This window comes from Littorina saxatilis, linkage group LG1, assembly GCF_037325665.1.
Source record: "Littorina saxatilis isolate snail1 linkage group LG1, US_GU_Lsax_2.0, whole genome shotgun sequence".
Classification (NCBI taxonomy): Eukaryota; Metazoa; Mollusca; class Gastropoda; order Littorinimorpha; family Littorinidae; genus Littorina; species Littorina saxatilis.
This window is the reverse complement of record NC_090245.1, coordinates 32,540,074-32,564,956: the sequence shown is the minus strand read 5'-3', so window position 1 is coordinate 32,564,956 and position 24,883 is coordinate 32,540,074. Positions and strand designations below refer to the sequence as shown.

The 24,883-nt window shown below is 41.9% G+C and overlaps 2 protein-coding genes across 5 annotated transcripts in view; one reads left to right on the top strand and one right to left on the bottom strand.

Moving 5' to 3' along the window:
- LOC138967272 (uncharacterized) overlaps positions 1-19,163 on the bottom strand; it is a 67,061-nt gene extending 47,898 nt beyond the window's left edge. For 2 of the 4 annotated variants that reach the window (XM_070339805.1, XM_070339820.1), the window contains exons 1-10: positions 19,063-19,163; positions 12,324-13,864; positions 8,952-9,229; positions 4,636-4,824; positions 4,054-4,266; positions 3,390-3,536; positions 2,499-2,807; positions 1,520-1,700; positions 855-1,036; positions 59-181 (exon numbers count right to left, since the gene is read on the bottom strand). In XM_070339805.1, the coding sequence (XP_070195906.1) occupies positions 59-181; positions 855-1,036; positions 1,520-1,700; positions 2,499-2,807; positions 3,390-3,536; positions 4,054-4,266; positions 4,636-4,824; positions 8,952-9,229; positions 12,324-13,572 (2,871 nt within the window). In that variant the 5' untranslated portion in view covers positions 13,573-13,864; positions 19,063-19,163. Of the gene's footprint in view, positions 1-58; positions 182-854; positions 1,037-1,519; positions 1,701-2,498; positions 2,808-3,389; positions 3,537-4,053; positions 4,267-4,635; positions 4,825-8,951; positions 9,230-12,323; positions 13,865-16,096; positions 16,259-18,765; positions 18,906-19,062 lie in introns of those variants that run through there. The other 2 variants (XM_070339817.1, XM_070339813.1) reach the window with 2 other exon arrangements.
- Positions 19,164-23,413: 4,250 nt separating this feature from the next.
- LOC138967231 (rhophilin-1-like) overlaps positions 23,414-24,883 on the top strand; it is a 50,641-nt gene continuing 49,171 nt past the window's right edge. The window contains exon 1 of the mRNA XM_070339756.1: positions 23,414-23,550. Within this exon, the coding sequence (XP_070195857.1) occupies positions 23,488-23,550 (63 nt within the window). The 5' untranslated portion in view covers positions 23,414-23,487. The remainder of the gene's footprint in view (positions 23,551-24,883) is intronic.

The following is a 24,883-nucleotide window of genomic DNA, read 5'->3' as shown; positions in this document are numbered from 1 at the left end:
TACGCTTGTACGCATTCACACACTCACACTCACACACACACACACCCACACCCAGTACCTGTGTGATGGCAGCGGCTTTGCACTGTCTGATGAACTCCAACACCTCAGTCATGTGAGCGCGTCCCTGTTGTGTCTGGTGGTGTGATCCTCCCAGCGACACACCCCCACACTCATCCAGCAGCTGGCCCATGAAACAAACAAAACTCATGTACAGTGGAACCCCCCTTTTAAGACCAACGATTGAAGACTACCTCCCTTTCAAGGCCCTGTTTTCTCAGATTTTCTGTTCAGAACCTCTCTGTTTATTGTTAATGTATAAACCAAACAAGAGGCGAAGCCTTCAAGGCTCACGTAAGAAATCGACAAACAGTAACACAAACTCAATCACTCCGTCACACATACACACACACACACACACACACACAGTAAGCATAGGTGAAACTGTGCAAGAAAGCGAGACCCTGGATCTGCCAACTAGTCTCGGCCCGCTCACAATAACAATGACCGAGACTTTCAGTAATTCCTTTGCGTGACGTCTAACCCTCTTATGTCATAATGTGACGTCTTCAAATAGTTTCTATCACACACGTCAAACACTTTTGACCGAGACGTAATCTTCTTATGCGAGCTTTATCCATAGACTCGGAAATGTTAAAGTTTCTATCACACACACACACACACACGCACGCACGCACGCACGCACGCACGCACGCACAGACAGACAAAGTTTATCATCGCATAGGCTACACTTACGTGAGCCAATCATGTGGAAGACACAAAGCAATTCATATGATTCACTGTGAAAACTGTAAACATCTTAGAACAGGCAGAACAAATTCTTTAACTCCACTCACAGCTTTTGGTGCAGGGTCGTGAAGCAGGAAGTGCAGGAATCGTCCAAACCCCATGGCCACAAAGGTAGGAAAGCCACAGTCTTCCAGGAGTTTCTCCTCTATTCTGTCCAGGTGTGAGAGAGTCAGGGTGCCTTGAGCCAGGCAGCGTTCAACGTAGCGTTTCACCTTGTCCATCAGAGAGGCTGTCAGGAAAATAAAATAGCGCTCAGTGTGCTTCAAAGTCAAACACACTAACATCCAATGATGCTTCAAGGCCGAATACACTTACACTCAACAATGCTTTTAAGTCAAATACACTAACACTCAATGATGCTTCAAAGTCAAATACACTAACACCTAATTATGTTTCAAAGTTAAATACATTATACACTGGTGTCAATTTACTGATTTTGCTCATGCCATCTCAGTTCATTTTGGCAATGTGCACCCCTGGGAAGCATACATCACGGCTTTTGCATCAAAGCCAATGTCAATTCAAACAACAAATTTGCACAAAACTGAGCTTTTTAACACATTTTGTCTTTTGTTTACATTTGCTTCCATCCAGCACGGTTTACCTTCTATGAAGTGTTCGGACAAAAATCAAGAAAAAGTCCTACACTCATTGGAAATTCTAGGCTTGATTTCAAAATCTCCATCAGCGACAGTAAAACAGAAAGACCAACCTTTGGATGGTGGCTGCCTGGCTTTCTGCTGCTCAGCTTTGCTTCCTTCCGCGCTGTCCCCTGGTTTTTCCTCTATTTCCTTGGGTGCCAGGAGTTCCATGGCCGCCTCCTGCAGGTCAAGGCGACCTACACACACTGCCAGGTGCAGCAAAGCCCTGCCCAGGGGCTCTGACTGGACTGCCTGTTTGAACACATTTACAATCAGTGGTCAGTAGTCGCTGTGTAAAATGTGCAGATTAGAGTAGATTTCAAAAGGCTGCATATATAAACAATATCTATCATTCTGCAGAGGCTTTTTCTTAAAACTGTAAATCAATGAAACTATGCCAGTTTTGTACTTGCTACTTCTTCATGTCTTTGTTATCTGCAATAATCCATTTCTCTTTTCTTCGGTTCTTTCTTTCTTTATTTGGTGTTTAACGTCGTTTTCAACCATTCAAGGTTATATCGCGACGGGGAAAGGGGGGAGATGGAATAGAGCCACTTGTCAATTGTTTCTTGTTCACAAAAGCACCAATCAAAAATTTTCTCCAGGGGCTTGCAACGTAGTACAATATATTACCTTACTGGGAGAATGCAAGTTTCCAGTACAAAGGACTTAACATTTCTTACATACTGCTTGACTAAAATCTTTACAAAAATGGACTATATTCTATACAAGAAACACTTAACAAGGGTAAAAGGAGAAACAGAATCCGTTAGTCACCTCTTACGACATGCTGGGGAGCATCGGGTAAATTCTCCCCCCTAACCCACGGGGAGTTTTCTTCGGTTGTATGAAATATTTAAAGGTTAAACAAATGACACATCAGTACTCTTCACACAAGCAAGGAAAAGTGCATTAAAATTACAGAAAAGTGCCACCTAGCAGAAAGGAACACACACACACACACACACACACACACACACACACACACACACACACACACAGGCAAGTCAAAAATGACAATATCCCACAAGTGTGCTTGTCCAACCATACCAAAAAGAACTGGTTGATGGCATGCTCAATGTTGGTGTGTCGCTTTCGCTCATTCCTTGTTGTTGGCGTGTCAATGGACAAAAGCAAGCGGTATTTCTCCAGCAGTTCCAGCATCACAGCTTCTGCGTGCATTCCAAAGTAATGGCGTCGGAGTTCAACGTTCTCTCCAGATTCCGTCTGAACTGTCTGAAACATCGTGGCCTTCACCTTCTGAAAGGCCATGTTCACCTCGTCCTGGACGGTGGCCATGCAGCGATTGACCACTGACTGTCTGGTGTTGGCCGAATCACGGTGAGATTTCTTCAACACCTGAAAGTCGTGAGTAAGATGGGTAAAGTAAAGATATTCCAAGGCAAAATAAAGTAAAGAAATTTGAGTAGCAGATAATAAATGATAATGGTATAAAATGTTCTCTTCCAATGTTTGAATCTGAAACAGTTTTACACTCACTCGCTTGTATCAAAACCCACCCAAACATAACCTGGTATAGGCAGATCAAATATTCTTTCATTTTCTTTTTTTTTGGTCACAAAATCTAGAAGGACATCAACAATATGTGTAAGACATAAGCAAATCCTTTGCAGCCCCTGCATTCAATCCACCCCGAATCTTTAAATGTCCTAAGCTTGACCCGGTCTAACTCACGTATCACAAATGCAAATATATATATCTGCCTCCTTGAACAGACCTGAAAACCATAGAGCAGTCCCCAGATCATGATTTCACAGGAGTAGAATAACAGTTCACATACACACAAACACCCACACACACACATACGTCCATGCAAGCACACACACACAGCTGCTCTCCACCTCTCCCAGCCAGAGATGAGCTAGAATGAGTTGGCACAGTGCTAAATGACAACAAACAAGATGACTTTGGCCCACCCACCTGTGCGGCCAGGGGCAGACTGCGTATCCTGATGCCGAGGGAGTAAGCCGTGTTGACATGGTAGTAGTCCACAAAGTACGCCATCACCTCCTCCATCTCAAGCTTGGCCGTCCACTTGTTCTGTTTGCTCAGGTATTCACTCAACACCTGCACAAACAGTCATTGGTCTCAGTGGTGCACTCGACAGTCCACTTTCAAATCTATTCTGCAAGGTATCAAATATTTAAAACCGCCCTCTCTCTCACCCCCCCCCCCCCCCCAAACAAAAAAGCTTAATGGAACAAAAAATTTAAAGTGCACACTTTCAACAACCAAATTATACAAGCATAGCTGAAAAGAAGACTCCAAGCTGTATTTCAACAATTTGAGGGTCAATACATGAACATAAGGTGTGCACATTTAACCAAATTCACACACAAACATATATATAGTTAATAGTACTGTACACGGAAGTTTTCACAGTAAATGAATCCCTCTCATCTTCAATGCTTCAGTCCCTCTCATCTTCAATGCCTCCCCAATCCCCGAAATCTCTCTCTCTCTCTCTCTCTCTCACTCTCTCTCTCTCTCACTCTCTCACTCTCACTCTCTCTCTCTCTCTCTCTCTCTCTCTCTCTCTCTCTCTCTCTCTCTCTCTCTCTAACTCACTCTCACTCTCTCATACCTCGAGGACGTCAGCAGTTGAGATGTCTGGGATCTTCTCATCCTGAGGGAACTTGAATTTCTCGTAGACGATGGGCAGGCACTGCAGGGGGCCGAGACGGAGGCCCTCGAACTTGGTCTTGTCACCCGGTGAAAACTCAAGCAGGCTCTGCTCAAGGTCATACAGCGTACACATGGAGCGAGACAGCACAAACGCCTCAATGGCTGCATTCACCTAGAAAACAGCAACGAAAAAGGCGTTTATACTCCATAAACTTAAAAATTCTTCAAGAGAGTAGAGACAACCAAATAGACTAGTTACAAAGAAGACTTCTTGTAGCGGTAACCTAACTCCTTATACAATGAAATGAGATGTCTTTTCTTCTCTTCTTCAGCGTTCCCCAAAACATCTTTTGATTTGTCTTAGTTACCAGCAGATATCCTTTGACACAAAACATTTTTCAAGCCTTGACGCAAATCTGGCAGTTCTCCTTCCGACCAGAAATGTTGCAATGTCTTCGGAAGAAACACATACAATGAAAGGTTACCAGCACCCTCACCTAATCAACAAACATTTCCTCGACACAAACTAACGACCCCTAACCTTGGACAGCAATCGCTCATGTTCGTTGATGCAGGTGATGTTGTAGGGATATCTGACTCCGTGTACTTGAAGGTCGCGGAGGTCACGGATGTTGTATCGTTGCAGCAGCAGCTGGATAATACGACTGGGGGATACGTAGTCTCCGGCTTCCACCAGCATCTCTATACAGTCTTCTGCCACTGCTTCCACCTGGAGAAAAAAAACAGGCAAAAATATGAGTTTGCTGATGTGTTTTTTTTATATAGCATAGTTATTAAGTATTTTTGAGCAAATCATTGCAGGTGTATCTAAATTACAGTACAGCAAAAATCCTTTGAACTTTTTAAGGTCAAATTCACAAGAAAAATTTCCCAAAATAGCCCCTTAGATAGTACACCTCAAATTAAGATGTCCTTCCTATGGATCTTTAGAAAAAAACAAGCTTCCATCCTATGGATCTTATTTAGAAGAAAAAAAGCTTCCAATTACTGTGGAGAAAGGTCAGGTGTCAACTTTGAAAACCTCATTCGTGTGCCTATCGTCGCTTGTTCTGACACTGTGCCATCAGCTGATCTATGCGTAACGTCATTCAACGCCCAGTCTGTAGGCCGCAAAGAAAAGCGGTCTGCTATCAATGAGTACATTCTCAGTAACGATGTTGACATTATGTGTGTTACGGAAACGTGGCTCCGCGAAGCTGGAGACGAGGCCAAGTGTCGTGACCCCGCTCCCCCTGGCTACACCACCTCCTCCTTCCCTCGGTCGACTGCTACACGCGGGGGCGGCATTGCCTTCGTAGTTTCGAACAAACTGAGACCTCACATTAAACTCACATCTGACTTTCCGTTTAGTCATTCAACCTCTGAACTTGCACAGCTGACTCTCTCCTTCCAGCAAAGAGTCGTTAACATTCTCACTGTGTACAGACCCCCGCCAAGCAAGAAGAACAAGTTTACGGATGCTAAGTTTCTGGAACAGTTACCGGACTTTCTTGAATATATGCAAATAACCTACCAGGCTCGCTGTTTATTGTCGGTGACTTTAATTATCACTTTGACACTCCATCACACTTTTACACATCCAAAGTGCTTGACGTTCTCAATATGTTTGATCTGTGTCAGTCTGTTTCAGAGCCCACCCATGTACGTGGTCACATTGTTTATTGGGTTGTTTTCAGGGAAGAAGATGGTCTGGTTAAGTCGACGTCTGTTGAACCGTCCCTTTCGTGAGATCACTATTGTGTCACGTGCACTCTTGACTTCGCAAAAAAAAACTCCCCTAGAGTGTACAGGGAAGTTCGTAGACTGGCGTCTATGGACGTCGAGGCCTTTAAGGCCGACTTTCTTGCCGACTTGCCCTCACTGCCGTCCGCCGAACAGCTCTTTCGTGTTTTGCGTGCCATTCTGGACACACACGCCCCTTCTACCCGTCGTTTGGTCTCTAATCGTCCCCCCTCCCCGTGGTATAGCGGTGTGGGACCTGAACTACAAGACGCCAGGCGGGAGAGGAGAAGGGCGGAGCGTCAGTGGCGCGCCACAGGTCTAACCGTGCACCGGCAAGTATTTCAGGCGGCCAGAAACCGGGTCATCGCCATCGTCGACCATGCCAAGTCTGCATTCTTCTCATCCAAAATACTCGCATGCACCTCAGTCAAACAGCTGTTTAGTGTCACCAATGACATCTTAGGCAAGGTGACTTGTTCCCCTCTTCCCACTATGTTCTCTGTACATGAGCTTCCCCAGAAGTTCGCTGACTTTTTCACTGCGAAGATCGCGCTTATTCGCGAGAAGCTTGATTCTGCTGTTGTCCCGCCTTCACCGGTTGCCGATAGGATGTATTGTGGTCCAGCTCTGCAGCGTTTTGAGCCTGTCACCAGCGAGTTTGTAAAAAAGGTGTGTTTAGGCGCTAGTCCGAAAACGTGCGAGCTTGACCCCATTCCGTCCTCTCTGCTGTGTGATTGTATTGATGACCTTCTTCCATACCTCACTCACGTCATCAACGACTCTCTGACTTCCGGCTCATTCCCAGATGAATTCAAACCTGCAATAGTTAGGCCCCTCATCAAAAAACCTTCACTTGACAAGAATTCCTTGAAAAACTTTAGGCCCGTTTCGAACTTGTCATTCCTTTCAAAAATCACTGAAAAAATTGTCCTTTCACAACTTCTCACTCACCTAGAGCAAAACCACCTTCTCAACACCCATCAGTCTGCATACAGGAAAAACCATAGTACTGAGACAGCACTTCTGAAGATTGTAAACGACATCCTTCTTGGCTTTGACGAAAATCAGGTCTCCATTCTAACACTACTGGACTTGTCTAGCGCATTTGATACGATAGACCACGAAATTCTGCTCCACAGGCTTCAGCACTCCTTTGGTGTTCATGATCTGGCCCTTTCCTGGGTTCGTTCGTACCTTACTAACCGGACGCAGACCGTTTGTGTCAACGGCATCAAATCTCAACCTTCAGCTCTCCAGTACGGTGTCCCGCAAGGGTCCGTGCTTGGCCCCATACTTTTCGTTCTATATGCCTCCCCTGTGTCCGATGTTATCAGTCGCCATGCGTTGTCGCATGAGAGTTTCGCTGATGATACACAGCTTCATCAGTCTGCCCCTCTTGCTGAAGTTGACGATCTGGTATCTCGGACACAGGATTGCATTGCGGACCTCAGTGATTGGATGTCTTTAAACGAACTCCAGTTAAACAGTGACAAAACCGAAGTTATGCTGGCCTGTCCCAAGAAATTTCTCAATCACCCTTCTCTTCCTGCCTCTCTCACTGTCAACGAACTGCCTATCTCTTTCTCTCCGTCTGTCCGCAGCCTTGGCGTCACTCTCGATCCAACTCTCTCTTTCCAAAAACACATCTCTAACATCTGCAAGTCCGCCTATCTAGAGCTGCGCAAGATTAGTTCAGTCCGTCACTACCTCACCACTGATGCAACCAAAACGTTAGTGTGTTCTTTAGTCCTCTCAAAGATAGATTATTGCAATTCTCTTCTGGCCGGTCTCCCTAAGTACCTTTTAGATAGACTTCAAAGGATCCAAAATAACGCTGCCCGCCTGGTCTTCTAATCTTCCAAGTATGAACACGCCACACCCCTTCTTCACTCTCTACACTGGCTGCCTATCACTAAAAGGATCGAATACAAACTCTCCTCTCTTTCTTTTGCCGTCGTTTCTGGTTCTGCCCCAGAATACTTGTCAGAACTCCTCAATCTCTACACCCCCTCTCGTCAGCTTCGCTCTGCCGCCGACACTCGACTCTTCCGACTCCCCACAGTGCAAACAAAGACATGTGGCGAGAGGTCCTTCGCCTATCAAGCCCCTGTGACCTGGAATAGACTACCTCTGCGACACACAGATTCTCTCACTACATTCAAGACAAATCTCAAAACACACCTCTTTCAGCGCAAGTGATTTTCCCCTCCAGCATCTCCCCACCCACCCCATCCCGCCCCACCTCACCCCCTACCTAGTGCCTAAAATAACGTGTATATATATTTTCTGCGCTTTGTGCCAGCACTGTTTGTGTGTGTGTAAATAGTACTGTTGACACGTTTTTATATAGAAGCCTACTGTGGTTCTTGTGCTTAGGCTGTGTATTGGACTGTCACTGTATGCCTGCATTATTAGTTGTCAGTAATTATTACATGCGCTGATTGTTCTCTTTGCCTGCGCGCGTATAGTATGTTGGTTATGTTTGGTCATAGTATGTTTGTTTATGTTTGGTCGTTATCTTTGCCTGTGCGTGTATTGCATGTTTGGTCGTTTTCTTTGCCTGTGCATGTATAGTTTGTTGGTTATGTTTGGTCGGTTTCTTTGCCTGTGCGTGTAGAGTATGCCTGGTCGATGTATGTATTGTAAAGCGCTAAGAGTAGACATTTTCTAGAAGAGCGCTATAAAAGTTTGCATTATTATTAACATGATAACATTCAACTGCTTAAATTCAGTAGGTTTTGGGGGTTTCTTTTATCGTGAGATGTGTGTAACCTGACAGGTCCAAATGAAGAAAGACAAGCTTCTACTGTTTAAGGATTTAAAGGAGGGAATACTTTGGCTCGATTACACTGCAAGAAAAGAAACAGATGAACGGTAGACGTCATGCATAAATGATTAAACTATCAATAAGTTTACAACTGAAATGTACACACACACATCAAGTCTAGTACCACCTTCTGTTAATAAGCAGCACTCTTTCAATTTCACAAAGCAACAACTCTCTTTTTGTTCCATTCAATTCCATTATTTGCTTCTCTAGCTTTCTTATACACAGTATGTATGTCTTTTACTCTAAAACTCAACCGTCACACACAAATCAGAGAAGATTCTCACCTGTTCCTTAGTCAGACGGCCTCGATGGAACGGCACAGGTGTAACTGTCACCTGCTTTCTTTCTCGGGGAACCCCAGGAGGAACCCCCAGCTTGGGGTTGTTGGGGGGCCAGGTGGGTTCGGGGGGTGGGGGAGCACGGGGTTGGATCACAGGCTGGGGCTGTATGGGGGGATGCACACCTGATGTTGATGAGTCACTCTCACTACTCATCCGTGACCGTGACTGCCGCTGTTGCTGGAAGGGGTCTGGGTGTTGGTTTTGATTCTGCACTGCCATCGCTAAGTCACAAACAAATTAAAACATACTGTGAGCAACTTTCACAGACCAAAAGCAAGTAAAACTTCTTCCAAGTAGGCGCAAATCCACAGTCATATGTGTGACTGTGCACAGCAAAATATGTTCTCATCAGAGACAAAACGTCAGTAACTATGTGTTCAAAAGCATATACAGTCCAACCTGTCTATAACGACCACCCAAGGGAACAACCAAAAGCGGTCACTGAAGAGAGAAGGTTGCTATGGAAAGGGGAATTATATAGGGGAAAAAACTCCTTGTGGTCGTAATAGGCAGGTAATGTAGTTGTTACCGAGAGGTGGTCACCAGGGAAGGTTCTTATATGAGTTGTTCTTTGCTACTGGTCACAAGTGGGGGTCAGCTCAGACGGACGCATTTTTTCAATACAGTCTAGGGGAGAAACTGGTCACAAAGCACCCAGTACATGCCAGAGAGATAGGAGAATCGGCACAATCAAAGAAAATAACAAAAACATTCAATAGATATGGAAATATTACGATTTACTGTGAAAATGCTAGCAAAAATGGCGTCCAAAAATGGGAACGCACACTTGGTGCGTCTTTGAAGACTTACCTCCCGTTCTGTGTTGTTGATAATAGTCGTGTTTGTGCTGTTTTTGTTGAAATAGTATCTAATAAAACTGATGCAGTTCTTGAAATGTTGCAAATTATTGTTGTCTTTGTGAAATGCGAGAGTGTTCTGAGGCGTAATCTGCATACGGCTGATGTCCCACATAGGGTACCCCACTTCGATCAGCGTATCACTCCAAATGAGCTTCATAGCAGAAAAGCAGATACACTACTGCATAACAGATCTACAAGTCTGAGCCAGAATCATTGAAATTTACTTTCTGTATAAAATATTGCAATCAAATTTGTTCACGCCGTCCCACAAATAACGCAGGTTACCCTCGCCTTCGATTCAAAGTAACTCCAATCTGACTGAATTACCATCGAAACGCAGATGACGAACTGATTCACCACACATTTGTGGTATTTTACACACAAATTTCAACTGTGTTGTTTCGCGATAAACAGCCATAAACAAACAAATGTGGCGCCGTCACGTCGCCTCGGAAGGAATAACGCAGGTGACCAAGACTTGTTTCCGATACCTGTCTGATTAAAATCATCGTTTTTTTTCACAAATGACGGCTCTTTGGCAGATCTGTGGTGAGTTGGAAACTGTCTATGAATGTTTCATTTAATGTCAAATGCGTACATTCTTGTCGATATTGTTACCTTTGGGCTCATAAATTAAGTCAATCGTCGTGTTGTCCGAAAGTGACTTTTGTCAGCATAGAACTTACTGTGCTTTGATCATTGACTGAGAAGAATCTTCCGATGACACTAGTTCATTTCACTACGCGACTGCAGATCTGCAAGGAAACTTATGGCAGGGGAAATAAGCTTAACTGAAGACGAATAAGCGGAGTAACTGTTCTTCAACGGATTGCTCTCACTGATCTAAATATTTAGATCTTGTCGTCTGCTAGTCTGCTAGTAAGTAGTCTTCGGTCGTGTGAAAGTCACATCTATTTCGACTGTGTGCATTTATCCGTGTAGTAAAATGTTGATCTTTGATGATTTGGCAACATAACTTCGCTAAATGTGCTTCGAGTGTATCTCCCCGTTAACCGCATTTGAAAACGTCTTTTAACAAGACCATGTTTCGACAGCCCAGACGGGGAGGATCCTCGATAGCTCACAGGGTATATAATGTTTTCCGCCGTTTTTTGAAGAATCCTTTCAAATTTGCTATTCCAAAAGTACCCTATGACACAACTCGAGTGGCAAAGAACATTCTCTGCAATTCCTGTCTCAGTCCGTGCAGCCGTTTCGGGTCCTATCGTCATCATACAAACATACACACAGACACACAAGAACCAGCTTTAAAAGTTAGATTATGTAGGAACCATGTGAACCAGTGATTTTTTCTTATGTACAACAGATACTACAGTATTTCTGCTTTATGAAAAGCAATATTTCAAAAACAAAACTAGAGATTTGAATTTTGACCACTTTTCCCCCTTTCTGTCACCAGTACTGAAGAACAACTCATATATATATATAGCACATTTTCAGATTAAATTTCAGTGTGCATTTTCTGGAACAGGGAAGATCTGTTAACAAGGTACATGCCACCTACAAGCATTAGAAAAGAAGAACAAGTCGCGTAAGGCGAAATTACTACATTTAGTCAAGCTGTGGAACTCACAGAATGAAACTGAACGTAGTCCGCCGCTAGTGCAAAAGGCAGTGAAAGTGACGAGCCTGTTTGGCGCGGTAGCGGTTGCGCTGTGCTTCATAGCACGCTTTAATTTACATCTCTTCGTTTTAACTTTCTGAGCGTGTTTTTAATCCAAACATATCATATCTATATGTTTTTGGAATCAGGAACCGACAAGGAATAAGAGGAAATAGTTTTTAAAACGATTTCGGAAATTTAATTTTAATCATAATCTTTATATTTTTAATTTTCAGAGCTTGTTTTTAATCCAAATATAACATATTTATATGTTTTTGGAATCAGGAAATGATGAAGAATAAGATGAACGTAAATTTGGATCGTTTTAACTTTTTTTTTTTTTTACAATTTTCAGATTTTTAATGACCAAAGTCATTAATTAATTTTTAAGCCACCAAGCTGAAATGCAATACCGAAGTCCTGCCTTCGTCGAAGATTGCTTGGCCAAAATTTCAATCAGTTTGATTGAAAAATGAGGGTGTGACAGTGCCGCCTCAACTTTTACAAAAAGCCAGATATGACGTCATCAAAGACATTAATCGAAAAAAAGAAACCCTCATGTCAAATTTCATAAAGATCGGTCCAGTAGTTTACTCTGAATCGCTCTACACACACACACGCACACACACACATACACCACGACCCTCGTCTCGATTCCTCCTCTACGTTAAAACATTTAGTCAAAACTTGACTAAATGTAAAAACGGTGACAAAGGGACCGGAGCACTTTCACTCCAGCTTGCATGCCTAACTATGGAACCTTAATCAAGTGAGGCAGACTGCTTATGACAAGTTCTCAGAAACAAATGGATGTAACAAAAGTGTACTGACCAGCCATAATGCCTGGATGCTGCCCCCTGCCAGCACCTTGAGGCTGAAGTGGCATAGGAAACTGCATTCCAATCAAAGGACGTGGTTGAGGCTGGTTAAGCTGACCCATGGCATCAAGGGCACGACCTCGACCCCCAGCAAGGTCAGCCAAAGACACTCCCCCTTCCGCTCCTTTTCCCGGACCTCTGGCCGCCTGACTCCTCTGCTGCAGGTACTGCTGTGGATGCTGCAGCAGAAACTGTTGCTGCTGCTGCTTTTCCTGCCACCGTTCTTGAAAATGTTGCTTCTGCTGCTGTTGTTGAGGTTGCTGCTGCTGCTGTTGATTCTGATTTGTGAACACCATAGGCTCTCGTTGCCTTGACGATGTCACATCAAATGAGTCTTGCTGCTGAGATGCGTTGACATCAAAAGACAAGAAACCAGAGCTGTTCTGATCTCCACTGGCTTTCTGATCTCCGTTGGGTTTAAGATCACTGTTTGATTTCTGATCAGGTCGCGGTTCGGGTGGGTCCTGACCCGTGATCTTCACGTCGCTGTCCGAGTCGGAATCTGTCTCAGAAGAGGAGACGCTAATGGACATCTCGGAAGTGGAGGGGGCAGGCCTACCAGCTGGTCTGGTCTTGGGCGGAGTTCTTCCTCTCTGCGGAGTGGAGTGAACGCTTGAAGCGGCAGGTTGGGCAGTTGCTCCTTGACCAGGTCGAACAAAAGGAGGCTGAGCTGCGGCCGCTCCCCACAGCGGTTTGATAGGGCTGGGTAAAGGCATCCCATACTTGTCCTGCCCTTTGTACGTCTTCAGAATAAGGAACTGCTCGTCCAACTCAAACTCTGCAGGGTAGTCAGCAAACAGATCGTTCATCTTGTTCACTCCCAGGTCTTTCTTGGACACAGACGTTCTAAATTTGCGGTTGTAGGCTGCCCATATTTCTCCCAGCCCTAACCGTCCTTTGTTTTCTTTTAACAGCTGCACAACATTATTCTTCACCTCAACTGGCTTGACACGCGGGGACGACTTTAGCATGACAAACTTCTCAGTCACCTGAAAGTCTTCTGGGTAGAATGCAAACACATCGCTCATCTTGTTTACTCCCAGGTCTTTCTTGGACATGGATGTTCTGAATTTTTGGTTGTAGGTTTGCCATATTTCAGTCAGCCATAACTTTCCCTTATTTTCTTGCAACAGCTGCACGAGATTCTCCCTCACCGTGTCACGCTGATACTTTTTCACATCTATGCCCCCGCTGGCAGACATTTTGACAGATAAAATGTGCTCATCAAAAACAGAAAAACTGCCCAAAAACAAATCAAAGATGTTTCTGTAGTGATCGTTCAAAATGGTTTTGATTTCAAATTTGTTCCTATCCGGAAGAGTGATGCTTTTCACATACCATTATTTTCAGAGAAAAATTGAATGAACTACCAGTGAACTATCTGCAGAGCATTTTCAGTATCATTCAGCCCTTCAAGTGCAGAGTTCATTCCAAGACTTGCTGGTGAAGATTGAATATGTTCACAGCCACTCCACACGGAATCTTCTAACAGATCTGTTGGAATGAAACAAACACAAAGTTTATGCAAGTTAGTAAAGCCAAATGCTGACCATCAGCTTCACAACAATACACAACCTGTACAGTGGAACCTTCCTTTCAAGACCCCCCCCCTGTTTTTTTTTAGACCCTTCTATCTCAGATTATCTGTTTATAAGCAATGTTTGTTTGTTTGTTTGCTTAACGCCAAGCCGACCACGAAGGGCCATATCAGGGCAGTGCTGCTTTGACATATAACGTGCGCCACACACAAGACAGAAGTCGCAGCACAGGCTTCATGTCTCACCCAGTCACATTATTCTGACACCGGACCAACCAGTCCTAGCACTAACCCCATAATGCCAGACGCCAGGCGGAGCAGCCACTAGATTGCCAATTTTAAAGTCTTAGGGGTTTGAACCCACGACCTCCCGATCACGGGGCGGACGCCTTACCACTAGGCCAACCGTGCCGGTCTTTATAAGCACTGTATATTTATGATATATATTGACTTCCATTAATGACCCCTCCATATTAAAACCAGATTTCCTTAGATTTGGGGTGGTTATCAAAGAGGGCACCATGGTAATGTGGGTTCATGCTGTAACTCACTGCAATGCATTATATGGTGCGCCAAATTGATATTACTATCGTTAACTGTTATATAGGGTTTTGAAACTATCGTTAACTGTTATGAAGAGTTTCGAAACTATCGTTATCTGTTATATAGAGTTTCAGAAACTCTATATAACAGCTAACGATAGTTTTATCAAAAGCGCGTCGGTATCGTTCCCAAATGGGCCCTGAAACTGCCATTGCAAAACTGTCTTTTTGCTACGAAATGTACATTTTAACTAGAAACACAATTTAAAAAACTACAACATTAGTTATTGACCGTTCTTCTGTTGTCGTCTTCTCAAATCATTGTTGAGTTTGTTTAATATTAGCTTTATCATATCATTTGTACTTTCGGCCGTACCGTTTTCCACGTGTGCGGTTTGAAGACGCGGAATATTCGCGAAAAGACCATGACAGACGCACGGCTACACAAAACAGTGGGTTTTTTTTCAAAACAAACACAAAACAACGTGACATTCCCCACGACGCGTGTTGCAAAAACACTGCATGCTTTCGCATCGTGTTTTGGGTACTGACACTGACCGTTGCACACTGCATGCATGCCAGCCGTATGTGTACAAACTGACTCGCACACAGCGCGGTAGCTAGAACGGGTCAAGCTGACACTGACAAATATTTCTGTGAAAACAGGAAGCGTGCTAGCTGTAACGAAGATTTGATTACTTGATTAAACGAAGCAGCGAAATGATGGACTTATCAGACGACAGTTAGTTGAATATGATCTACTAAATGTTGTAGTAATTTAGTGCAAATTCGCTCGAACGAAACGTTCAGCAGCCATTTTGCCGGCATCGAAACATCCGACCACGCCATCGCTATTTTTAGAAACTCTATATAACAGTTAACGATAGTAATATCACTTGCGCGCACCATGCCGCCGTTTTGCGAAACCCTCGTTATCTGTTATTCATAGTTTTAGCAATAGCGCGCACAAACGCGCTATTGATATAACTCTAAATAACAGTTAACGATAGTTTCGAAACTCTATTTAACAGTTAACGATAGTTTCGAAACTCTTTATAACAGATAACGATAGTTTCGAAACTCTATATAACAGTTAACGATAGTTTCAAAACCCTTTATAACTGTTAACGATAGTAATATCAATTTGGCGCACCATAGCAATAGTACTCAAACTTCCTATTCGACAAGTGCATAGTTCCTATTTACTGTAGTATAAAACAAGCAACAAAACAAATGAGAAGTACTATTCTTCACAGTAAAACTACTGTAAAACTGCTACAGAATATGACATGGTAAAGGTTTAGCTGGTTACAATTACATATATACACCCTGCTTGGCCTGAACTACTAAATGCACAGAGAATATCAAATGTGATTAAAGAAAATAAAAAGAAACATTTTCCCCAGCAAAAAAACTCAGTTCCGAACAACCACAAATCCTGTACCCCAAAGTACAGTCATGCTCTATCATCATACTTTTTCACCAATCCTGACAATGTAATTATCCATTATAATCCAACTTCTTTCCCTCAGAAAGCGTATCTTAAGACACAATGCTGAAAAATATTTAATTAACTGCTATTTCAGAAAACAGTAATGCTATGGTATATATATATATGCTATCTAGCGGTTAGTGTTACTTGCTGACCTTTTTCCAAGCACATAGATCTTGCTGAAGATTCAACTTCAGAATCCAGATCCTAGCTAGCTCACAAACAACCTCTGTGCCATTTAGTGATTTGCCAAGAAGTGAAATAGAATTAATAACACGCCCAGTAGTCTCACTTCCAATAATATGTCTGACAATGTTCTAATCATGCTTGGCCTATTTTCTCTCCTCAGTATTGCTACACTTCCCGGAAAAGTCAAACAGAAAGTAGCCACTAACTCAACTGCAGAACATACCATGCAGATTCATAGAGATTGTGTTGGGAGAATGGAGACAAAGAAATGTTGTTGGCGCTGTGCCAGTACAGTGTACTCACAAAACAAGAAGCTATTGTAAAACTGGTACATTGCTGATTTAATTAACAGCTTATTTAATCAAATTAATGTGTGTTTGTCGGTACAGCAGTGATGATTCTGTGTAGAACCTTTAACAGACTAAAGAAGTAAATTGCAAATTGCAACACAGTAATCCATTATGCTGTGAGCAGAAAAGAGACTAAAATAATATCCTAACTCTATTCTATTGACCACATGTATTGTAGTTGTAGGTTTTTCATTGCAGCTGTACCACTACTACTACTAGTAGTACTAGTATTAAAATTTGGTACTGGAACAACGTAAAAAAAACATTTAAACTGTACTTAACTCAATTATAATTGAAAATTTAATTTGTCAGTCCCAATTTATATATTCTTTAGTTTGATTTTTAACGGGAGTAGCTAATTCAGTAATTGTATCAAAAATATGTCAAAAGTGCAACTGGATTGTGAGCTATATAGTAGTAGTACTTCTAGTAGTAGTAGCAGTGGTTAGGGACTGGATTGGTATCCATAAGCCTCACGGCTTTTTTTCGCGTCCCATCTCATTATCAAATTGTTTCAGGTCAATCATAATAACATGCTCAAAGTCGTATTTACTCAATATCAATTATCGTACAAGTAAAGTGACTCAGTCATAAGTTTTTGTACGTCCAGCAGATTTTTGAAAGTGTTGATAGTTTGTGCATTTTTAACATCAGACAGTGTGTTCCATGATGGTGCAACTCTGTTAGAAAAGGAATGTTTCCGGATATTAGTTTTACTAAATTCAATAAAGATTTTGTCCGTATTTTTCCTCGTTACATCCGTGGCAGACTTCTTGAAAAAAGACTCGACTTTGACATTATCAATACCCTGAAAGATTTTATAGGTCTGTATCAGGTCGCCTCTGAGTCTTCTCGATTTAAGGGTCGGGAGATTGAGTACCCGTAGTCTTTCAACATATGTCATGTTTTTCAAGGCCTTCACCAGTTTAGTCGCTCTCCTTTGCACCCTTTCAAGGGCGGCTGATTGACGCTTTAGATACGGATGCCAGATAACGTTGGCATATTCTAAATGTGGTCTAACCAATGCTTTATACAATTTTGTAAATGTGTCATTGTCAAGATAGGAAAATGTTCTTTTTATTATGCCAAGCATTTTATTCGCTTTATTTATTATTATTATGTTTTGAATATGTTTGTCAAAACTCATGTGATCGTCAAATGTTACACTCAAATCTTTTTCCTCCTCGCACTTCATAACTGTTTTCAATTCATCATTCACCATCATTGAATAATCATGTCTCGGAATATTTTTGCCCATATGCAGGACTTTACACTTAGATACGTTAAAATACAAGTTCCACTTATCTGACCATTTCTGCATATTATCAATGTCATTTTGTATTGTTTGGTATCGCTGGGGTACATCATACAATTTGGTATCATCTGCAAATACTTTGCAGGTACTTTGTACTGTATCCGGTAGGTCATTAATAAAGATTGTAATTCAATCAAGTTTGCGTTTTAATGAAACAGATCCTGTGATTGGTCAGAATGCCCCAACTCATTAAAAATTACCGGTCATTAATTGTCGATAACCACTCGCTAAAAAATCCATTAACAACCTGCTGGCGAGGCGCATTGATACAGCCTCAACTAGTCTCGGTTAGCTTTGAGGGTCATTTTACAAGTAGGAAATATGAAGGCCAACGAAATACCGAGACCATAACTTAAGGTATGCGAAGTGATGACGTCGAATACGTGACCTAAGTTGATGCATGAATTCTTCTGGACTACGTCAGTCAATTCCAAAGATGGCTTTTGTAATGAAAAAAATTTGTTTTAGAGTTTGCTGTCCAGAAACCTGTCAAAAAAGAAGGGAAAATGTATGTGAAACTGAAAGAAAACAAAACAGAAGCAGAGTGATAAGATAATACACAGACATATTTCTTGGAACTTGACCCTTGCAGGTAGGTGGACTGAAAGTAGTGTGTGAACAGAACAGAACCAATTCTGTCTGTTTACCATCGCATGAAAGCTGGAAAGAGATCGTCGTCAGATTGAATTACAATAACATTAACATGCTTCTATTTGAAACTTCGCGGTCTTCATCGTGGATTGACGCCCTCCCAAAGTCTAATTGAAGCCCTCAATCGCTTCGCTCCGTCGGGCTTCAATTACCTTTGGTCGGGCGTCAATCCCCGATGAAGACCTCGAAGTTTCAAATGGAAGCATGTCTGATGTCATACTATTCAGTATTCTATTGATACTTAATGTGTAATTGTAAACAAAACAGGCCCCAGAATACTTCCCTACTATGATTTTACAAAGCTGAAGTTCAACATTACCTTTGTATGCAGTCAATATTCACTATCAGTAAAAGTATCACTGATCGAGATCTTGTGTACTTCCGATTTCTTTTAAAATTCAGTTTCACTTTCACTGTTTCAGTGCCAGGTTCAAGCGCACGTTTTGTAACGGGTCGGAATTACTGGACTGAAAGAACAATGTGTACATTCCTTGTGGCAGAAAACAAATATTTTTAAAAACACAACGATACTCTGCTTATCTGCTTCCAATCTTATCTATTTCTCAGAATAACGTATTTTCTGTTTCAACTTCGTGAATGAGCGAAGATTACTCACCTGCTTCTCGGAAGAACCGCCATTTTGGTGAGGGAAGAGCAATCTAATCACACAGGAAATAATGAGATGAGAAGATTTATCTCCCTTGCACGGGAACGAACTTTGCTGTTCGTCGCGTGCGTACATAAAAATTTTAAGGGGCTTATTGTCCGTCAGGTCTTAATTGCCTATATTGGACATGAATTGGTTTATACGATTCGAGTTTTTACGCCCTCACGGCTTTTGATGTTTGCGTGTTTAGGTGGTATCAGCCATCTGCACTTATGGTAGAATGACCAAGATCTTTAACGTGCCATTGTGGTGACACGGGGGTGGGAGATGGATACCGTCTCTGGGTCTGCACATAAAGTTGACCCGTGTCCGTCCCGGCCCGGATTCGAACCTGCGACCTTTCGATCACAAGTCCAGTGCGCTACCAACTGAGCTACCGGGCCCCCTAACGTGCGTACATCTGTGTGCGGTTTGACTAAATACTACGCGACCGCACGCGGACGCACGCGGCCTTGCACTACCTTGCGCTACCAAACTAAAGCACATGTATATGTACTAGTGGTTTTTTTTAATTTTTATATATATATATACAGTATATATACATATATAGTATCTTCACAACATTATCTGACTTTATACCAAGTTTTAAGTCACAGAAATAAAAAATAAGGGAGTTATGATGTATTTTGCGACGAGCTATCGAGCGAAAGTGAAAGCATCGCGGTTCAGCGTCCGACCATGTTCGCATTGATCTAAGAACGCAGGCTCAATGAGAATTTTCAACACGTGCTCTCAGCGCGCCGCGCTGAACCGATTTTGGTTTTTCTGTTCATCATCTTCCCAGATCCATTCCCAGTAACTCTTCCTTATCTTCTCCAGTGTTTTGCGTTTATCTCCCTTCCTTCGTGTTGCGTCAATCCATATTCCCGTTACTATTTTTAGTCCACAACGCTCAATCCATATTCCCGTTACTATTTTTAGAAGGTCACTGTCCACAACTCTTCATTATCTTCTCCAGTGTTTTGCGCGTTTATCTCCCTTCCTTCGTGCGCCGGCGAAGCCGGCGTACATTTGCCGGGTCCCCGGCGCAGCCGGCGGGTATTCGGCTCTACTTCTTCCCGGCGAAGCCGGTACCCGGCGAAGCGGGTAATCATCTAGTATTCTTATATATCTAGTATCTTCAGGACATCGTCTGCCTTTACACCGAGTTTTAAGTCACAGAAATAAAAAATAAGGGAGTTATGATGCATTTTGGAAGACTCTAGCGAGGAGGATGATAATGATGATGAAAATTATGATAATGATGATTATGATAATGATCATGATGATGATGATAATCAGTGATGGTGATGATGATGATACTCGAATGAATGGAGCAAAAGAAAGCGATAGCTAGAAAAATTAACATCAGCATGTACAACAACAACAACAACAACAACAACAACAACAACAACAACAACAACAACAGTCTGCGTGTGAGTGTGTGTGAGTCGGTGTTTGTTAGTGTATAGGCTACGTGAGTGTTAGTGTATGTGTGTGTGTGTGTGTGTGTGTGTGTGAGTGTGTGTGTGTGTGTGTGTGTGTGTGTGTGTGTGTGTGCCCGCGGGTATGTTCACTGCAATATTCGTATAGATCTAGTATATCATCCATAACATTACCTGATTTTGTATCGAGTTTTAAGTCATAGAAATAAAAATGAAGGGAGTTATGATGCAAGTAAATGTTGGGTTTTTTATATATCTAAATTAGTATACATGTATATGCGTGTTTGTGTGTGTGTGCAGTGTGTGTGTGTGTGTGTGTGTGTGTCAGTGTGTGTGTGTGTGTGTGTGTGCGAGCGTTCCGGCGTGCGTGCGTGCGTGCCGTGTGTGTGTGTCTGTGTGTGTCAGTGTGCGGCCAGCATGTACAACAACAACAACAACAACAACAACAACAACAACAACAACAACAACAACAACATCAAGTCAATTTCATGTGTGCTTTTGTCCTTGTGTATTAACATACAGGGGGAATCGAGACGAGGGTCGTGGTGTATGTGTGTGTGTATGTGTGCGTGTATAGAGCGATGCAGAGTAAACTACTGGACCGATCTTTATGAAATTTGACATGAGAGTTCCTGGGTATGATATCCCCGGACATTTTTTCATTTTTTCGATAAATGTCTTTGATGACGTCATATCCGGCTTTTTGTAAAAGTTGAGGCGGCACTGTCACACCCTCATTTTTCAATCAAATTGATTGAAATTTTGGCCAAGCAATCTTCGACGAAGGCCGGACTTCGGTAATGCATTTCAGCTTGGTGGCTTAAAAATTAATTAATGACTTTGGTCATTAAAAATCTGAAAATTGTAAAAAAAATAAAATTTTTATAAAACGATCCAAATTTACGTTCATCTTATTCTTCATCATTTTCTGATTCCAAAAATATGTTATATTTGGATTAAAAACAAGCTCTGAAAATTAAAAAAATTAAAAATTATGATCAAAATTAAATGGTCGAAATCAATTTAAAAACACTTTCATCTTATTCCTTGTCGGTTCCTGATTCCAAAAACATATAGATATGATATGTTTGGATTAAAAACACGCTCAGAAAATTAAAACGAAGAGAGGTACAGTAAAGCGTGCTATATGAAGCACAGCGCAACCGCTACCACGCCAAACAGGCTCGTCACTTTCACTGCCTTTTGCACTAGCGGCGGACTACTTTCAATTTCATTCTGTGAGTTCCACAGCTTGACTAAATGTAGTAATTTCGCCTTACGCGACTTGTTTTTATTTAACTTAGAAATTTGATTCATCCTAAAATGTTTCCCTTCTTACTCAAGGGACGTAACCACTCGGTACACGTTTTCGAATAAATCAATTTTGGGCCGTGAAATCTTTTACATTTCACCACCAATTTTCTTCACATGCAAGAAACTGACATGCTTTTCGTCCATAAATAATTTCACTTCTTAATTTTACCAGGAAACAACATTTCAGTCTTGAGTATATATCGAGGGGGAAATATGTACACAGGCGAAAGATGAAATCGTGACAGGTGTGACGGTTTGTTGTACTCTGATTTTTCAGCCTGATGATCTGCATTCCTTGATACACCGGCATTGAAACCATCCCATGCCACACTCAGTGCCCAACCAAATACCCCCCTCATCCGGGCACTGACTCAATGACTAATCACTTGAAAATCAATACTGACTACTTATTCTACCTCTGCTCCCCGGCCAACCCTCCTGACATCCCCCCAACCACCAATTAGTATTTTGTCCGTTTTTTCTCCCACTGACCTGACCTACCTGTGGCCTTGGTAACAGACTCTTCATGAACTGACCGATCTGCGTTGTTATAAAGTGTGTCCTACGAATTACGGATTAAACCGGATCAGTTAAAGTAGCAAGACTGAATTGGGTTGGATACTTCTGCGATGAGTCAGCCACGATTAAAGTCAGTATTTTCACTGTATGAATTTTTTTTAATTTGACAGGCAGACAATGCTATAGGGCATGTCAGGTTGTAACAATCACTGATAGGAGTGACCTAGAAAAGAGTGTAGTGAAGGGGGAGGGGAGGGGGGGGGGGGTTGTAGGCGGGTAGGGCGAACTGAGAAGGAAGGAATTTTCTTTCAGTTTTTATCACGATGATAATCAGTGTTGTCAGATGATGATCAGTGTCGTAACTGACTTGAAATAAATATTATTACATGCTATCTCTCTGATCAAAATTCTCTGACTCTTGGTCACATCAAAACTTATCTGTTAATCCAAACAATGATATAATTATTGTGATGTTCTTAACTACACTTTAACATGGAATGTATGTATGTATGTATGTATGTAGGTATGTATGTAGGTATGTATGTATGCATGCGTGTTGGTGTGTCGGTGTGTCAAGTGTGCAAGTAAAAAGGGTATTGTAGTTGTACATATATTACTTTAGATATTTTTTTGTTATCATGGGTTTTATGAATTTTCTTCTCTTATTCTTTTATAATTATTAATTAATGACCTATATGTGCTGATGACCAATTTAATTTCCTTTGTTGGATCAATAAAATGTTATGAGTTATGAGTTATGAGTTATGAGTTATCGTCATCGACATTTTACGATACCAAAGGGTGGGCACTGACCGTTTGTGCGCAGAAAGTAATCAGTATCAAATCTATTTTTAAATGAGAATGTGGGTATGTTGGGGTGTGCAAAAGTATACTGAGCGAAGAAACCACTGTCACCTCGGTACTGAGCGGCGAGTAAAAGCTAACTGCTGAATCGCTGTCATCACGCAAAAGCCCACGCCCCCTGACCTCTCGCTGTGACGTCACCCGAGTTCACCTGTGGCGAACCATAACAAGAGCGACAGCCAGCCATGGTGGATCGCGCTACAAGTCGGCTGCTAACTTATCGGAGAAAAGTGACAATTGAAAACATTTCAGGATGAGTTTACCCCATAAAAGTGTGGTTGCAGTCGTCAACGGCCACGATCGCCATGGCCGAAAGGTAAGGATGGTTTTGTTTCGTGTGAAAAACGCGAGGAATGTGGCGTGTGAGATCCCAAGTTCTGAAGCAAGAGTTTGGGTGGTGCTCTCTGTGGATTAGAGGAGAAAAAAGGTGTGTTGTCAGAGTGGCTATCATACGAAACATTTTCCAGCCCGTCTGTTTACCTTCTTAAAGGAGGCGTGTTGAAGACAGTTAGATGGCGATTTTTGTCACGAAGGAACAGATATATTTCCTTAGATGTTCCTCAGAACAAAGGGGCTACACACATTTTGAATCAAAATTGAAAGCTAGTGAATTTAGAACGACCTGTAACTTGATAAACGCGAAACGAATTATACTCACTGAGGCAATTTCACACTGTCAGAGGCGGGTCTTCCTCGGTTATTAGGAGAACGTGCTTCGCATACCTCAGATTATTTTCACTTCCATAATAACTACTGAAACGGTTGACTATGAGTATGAAATTATGGGCTGTCAGTGAAGAGTTCTGACTATTAATATTATCCCTGTACTACCGTTTACTGAATACTGTACATGTACTTCCAAAGAGCAGCAGACAGAAGCTTGAATAGCAATGTGAACGCTTTGGGTTTACGATCAGTGGCTAGTAATGTTACTTGAGTAGACATATACTTTTTTACATTTAGTCAAGTTTTGACTAAATGTTTTAACATAGAGGGGGAATCGAGACGAGGGTGTGGTGTATGTGTGTGTGTGTGTCTGAATAGAGCGATTCAGAGAAACTACTGGACCGATCTTCATGAAACTTTACCCGAGAGTTCCTGGGTATGATATCCCCAGACGTATTTTTCATTTTTTTGATAGATGTCTTTGATGACGTCATATCCGGCTTTTTTTTAAAAGTTGAAGAGGCACTGTCACGCTCTCATTAAATGTTTTCAACCAAAATGGTTGAAATTTTGGTCAAGTAATCTTCGACGAAGCCCGGACTTTGGCATTGCATTTGAGCTTGGAGGCTTAAAAACTAATTAATGAGTTTGCTCATTAAAGTTGTCATTAAAAGCGAATTTTTGCAAACAAATTTAAAATTGATTGCATCTTATTCTTCATCAAATTCTGAATTTAAAAATATATACATATGTCATGTTTACTCTTAAAATGTGATCACAATTAAAGAAAACAGGTTAATTAGGACTTCGATCAAAATGTAAAAAATCGATCCAAAAATGATTTTATCTTATTCTTTATCATTTCCTGATTCCAAAAACATATAGACCTCTATATGATATGTTGTATTCTTCTTCTTCTTCTTCTGCGTTCGTGGGCTGAAACTCCCACGTACACTCGTGTTTTTTGCGCGAGTGGAATTTTA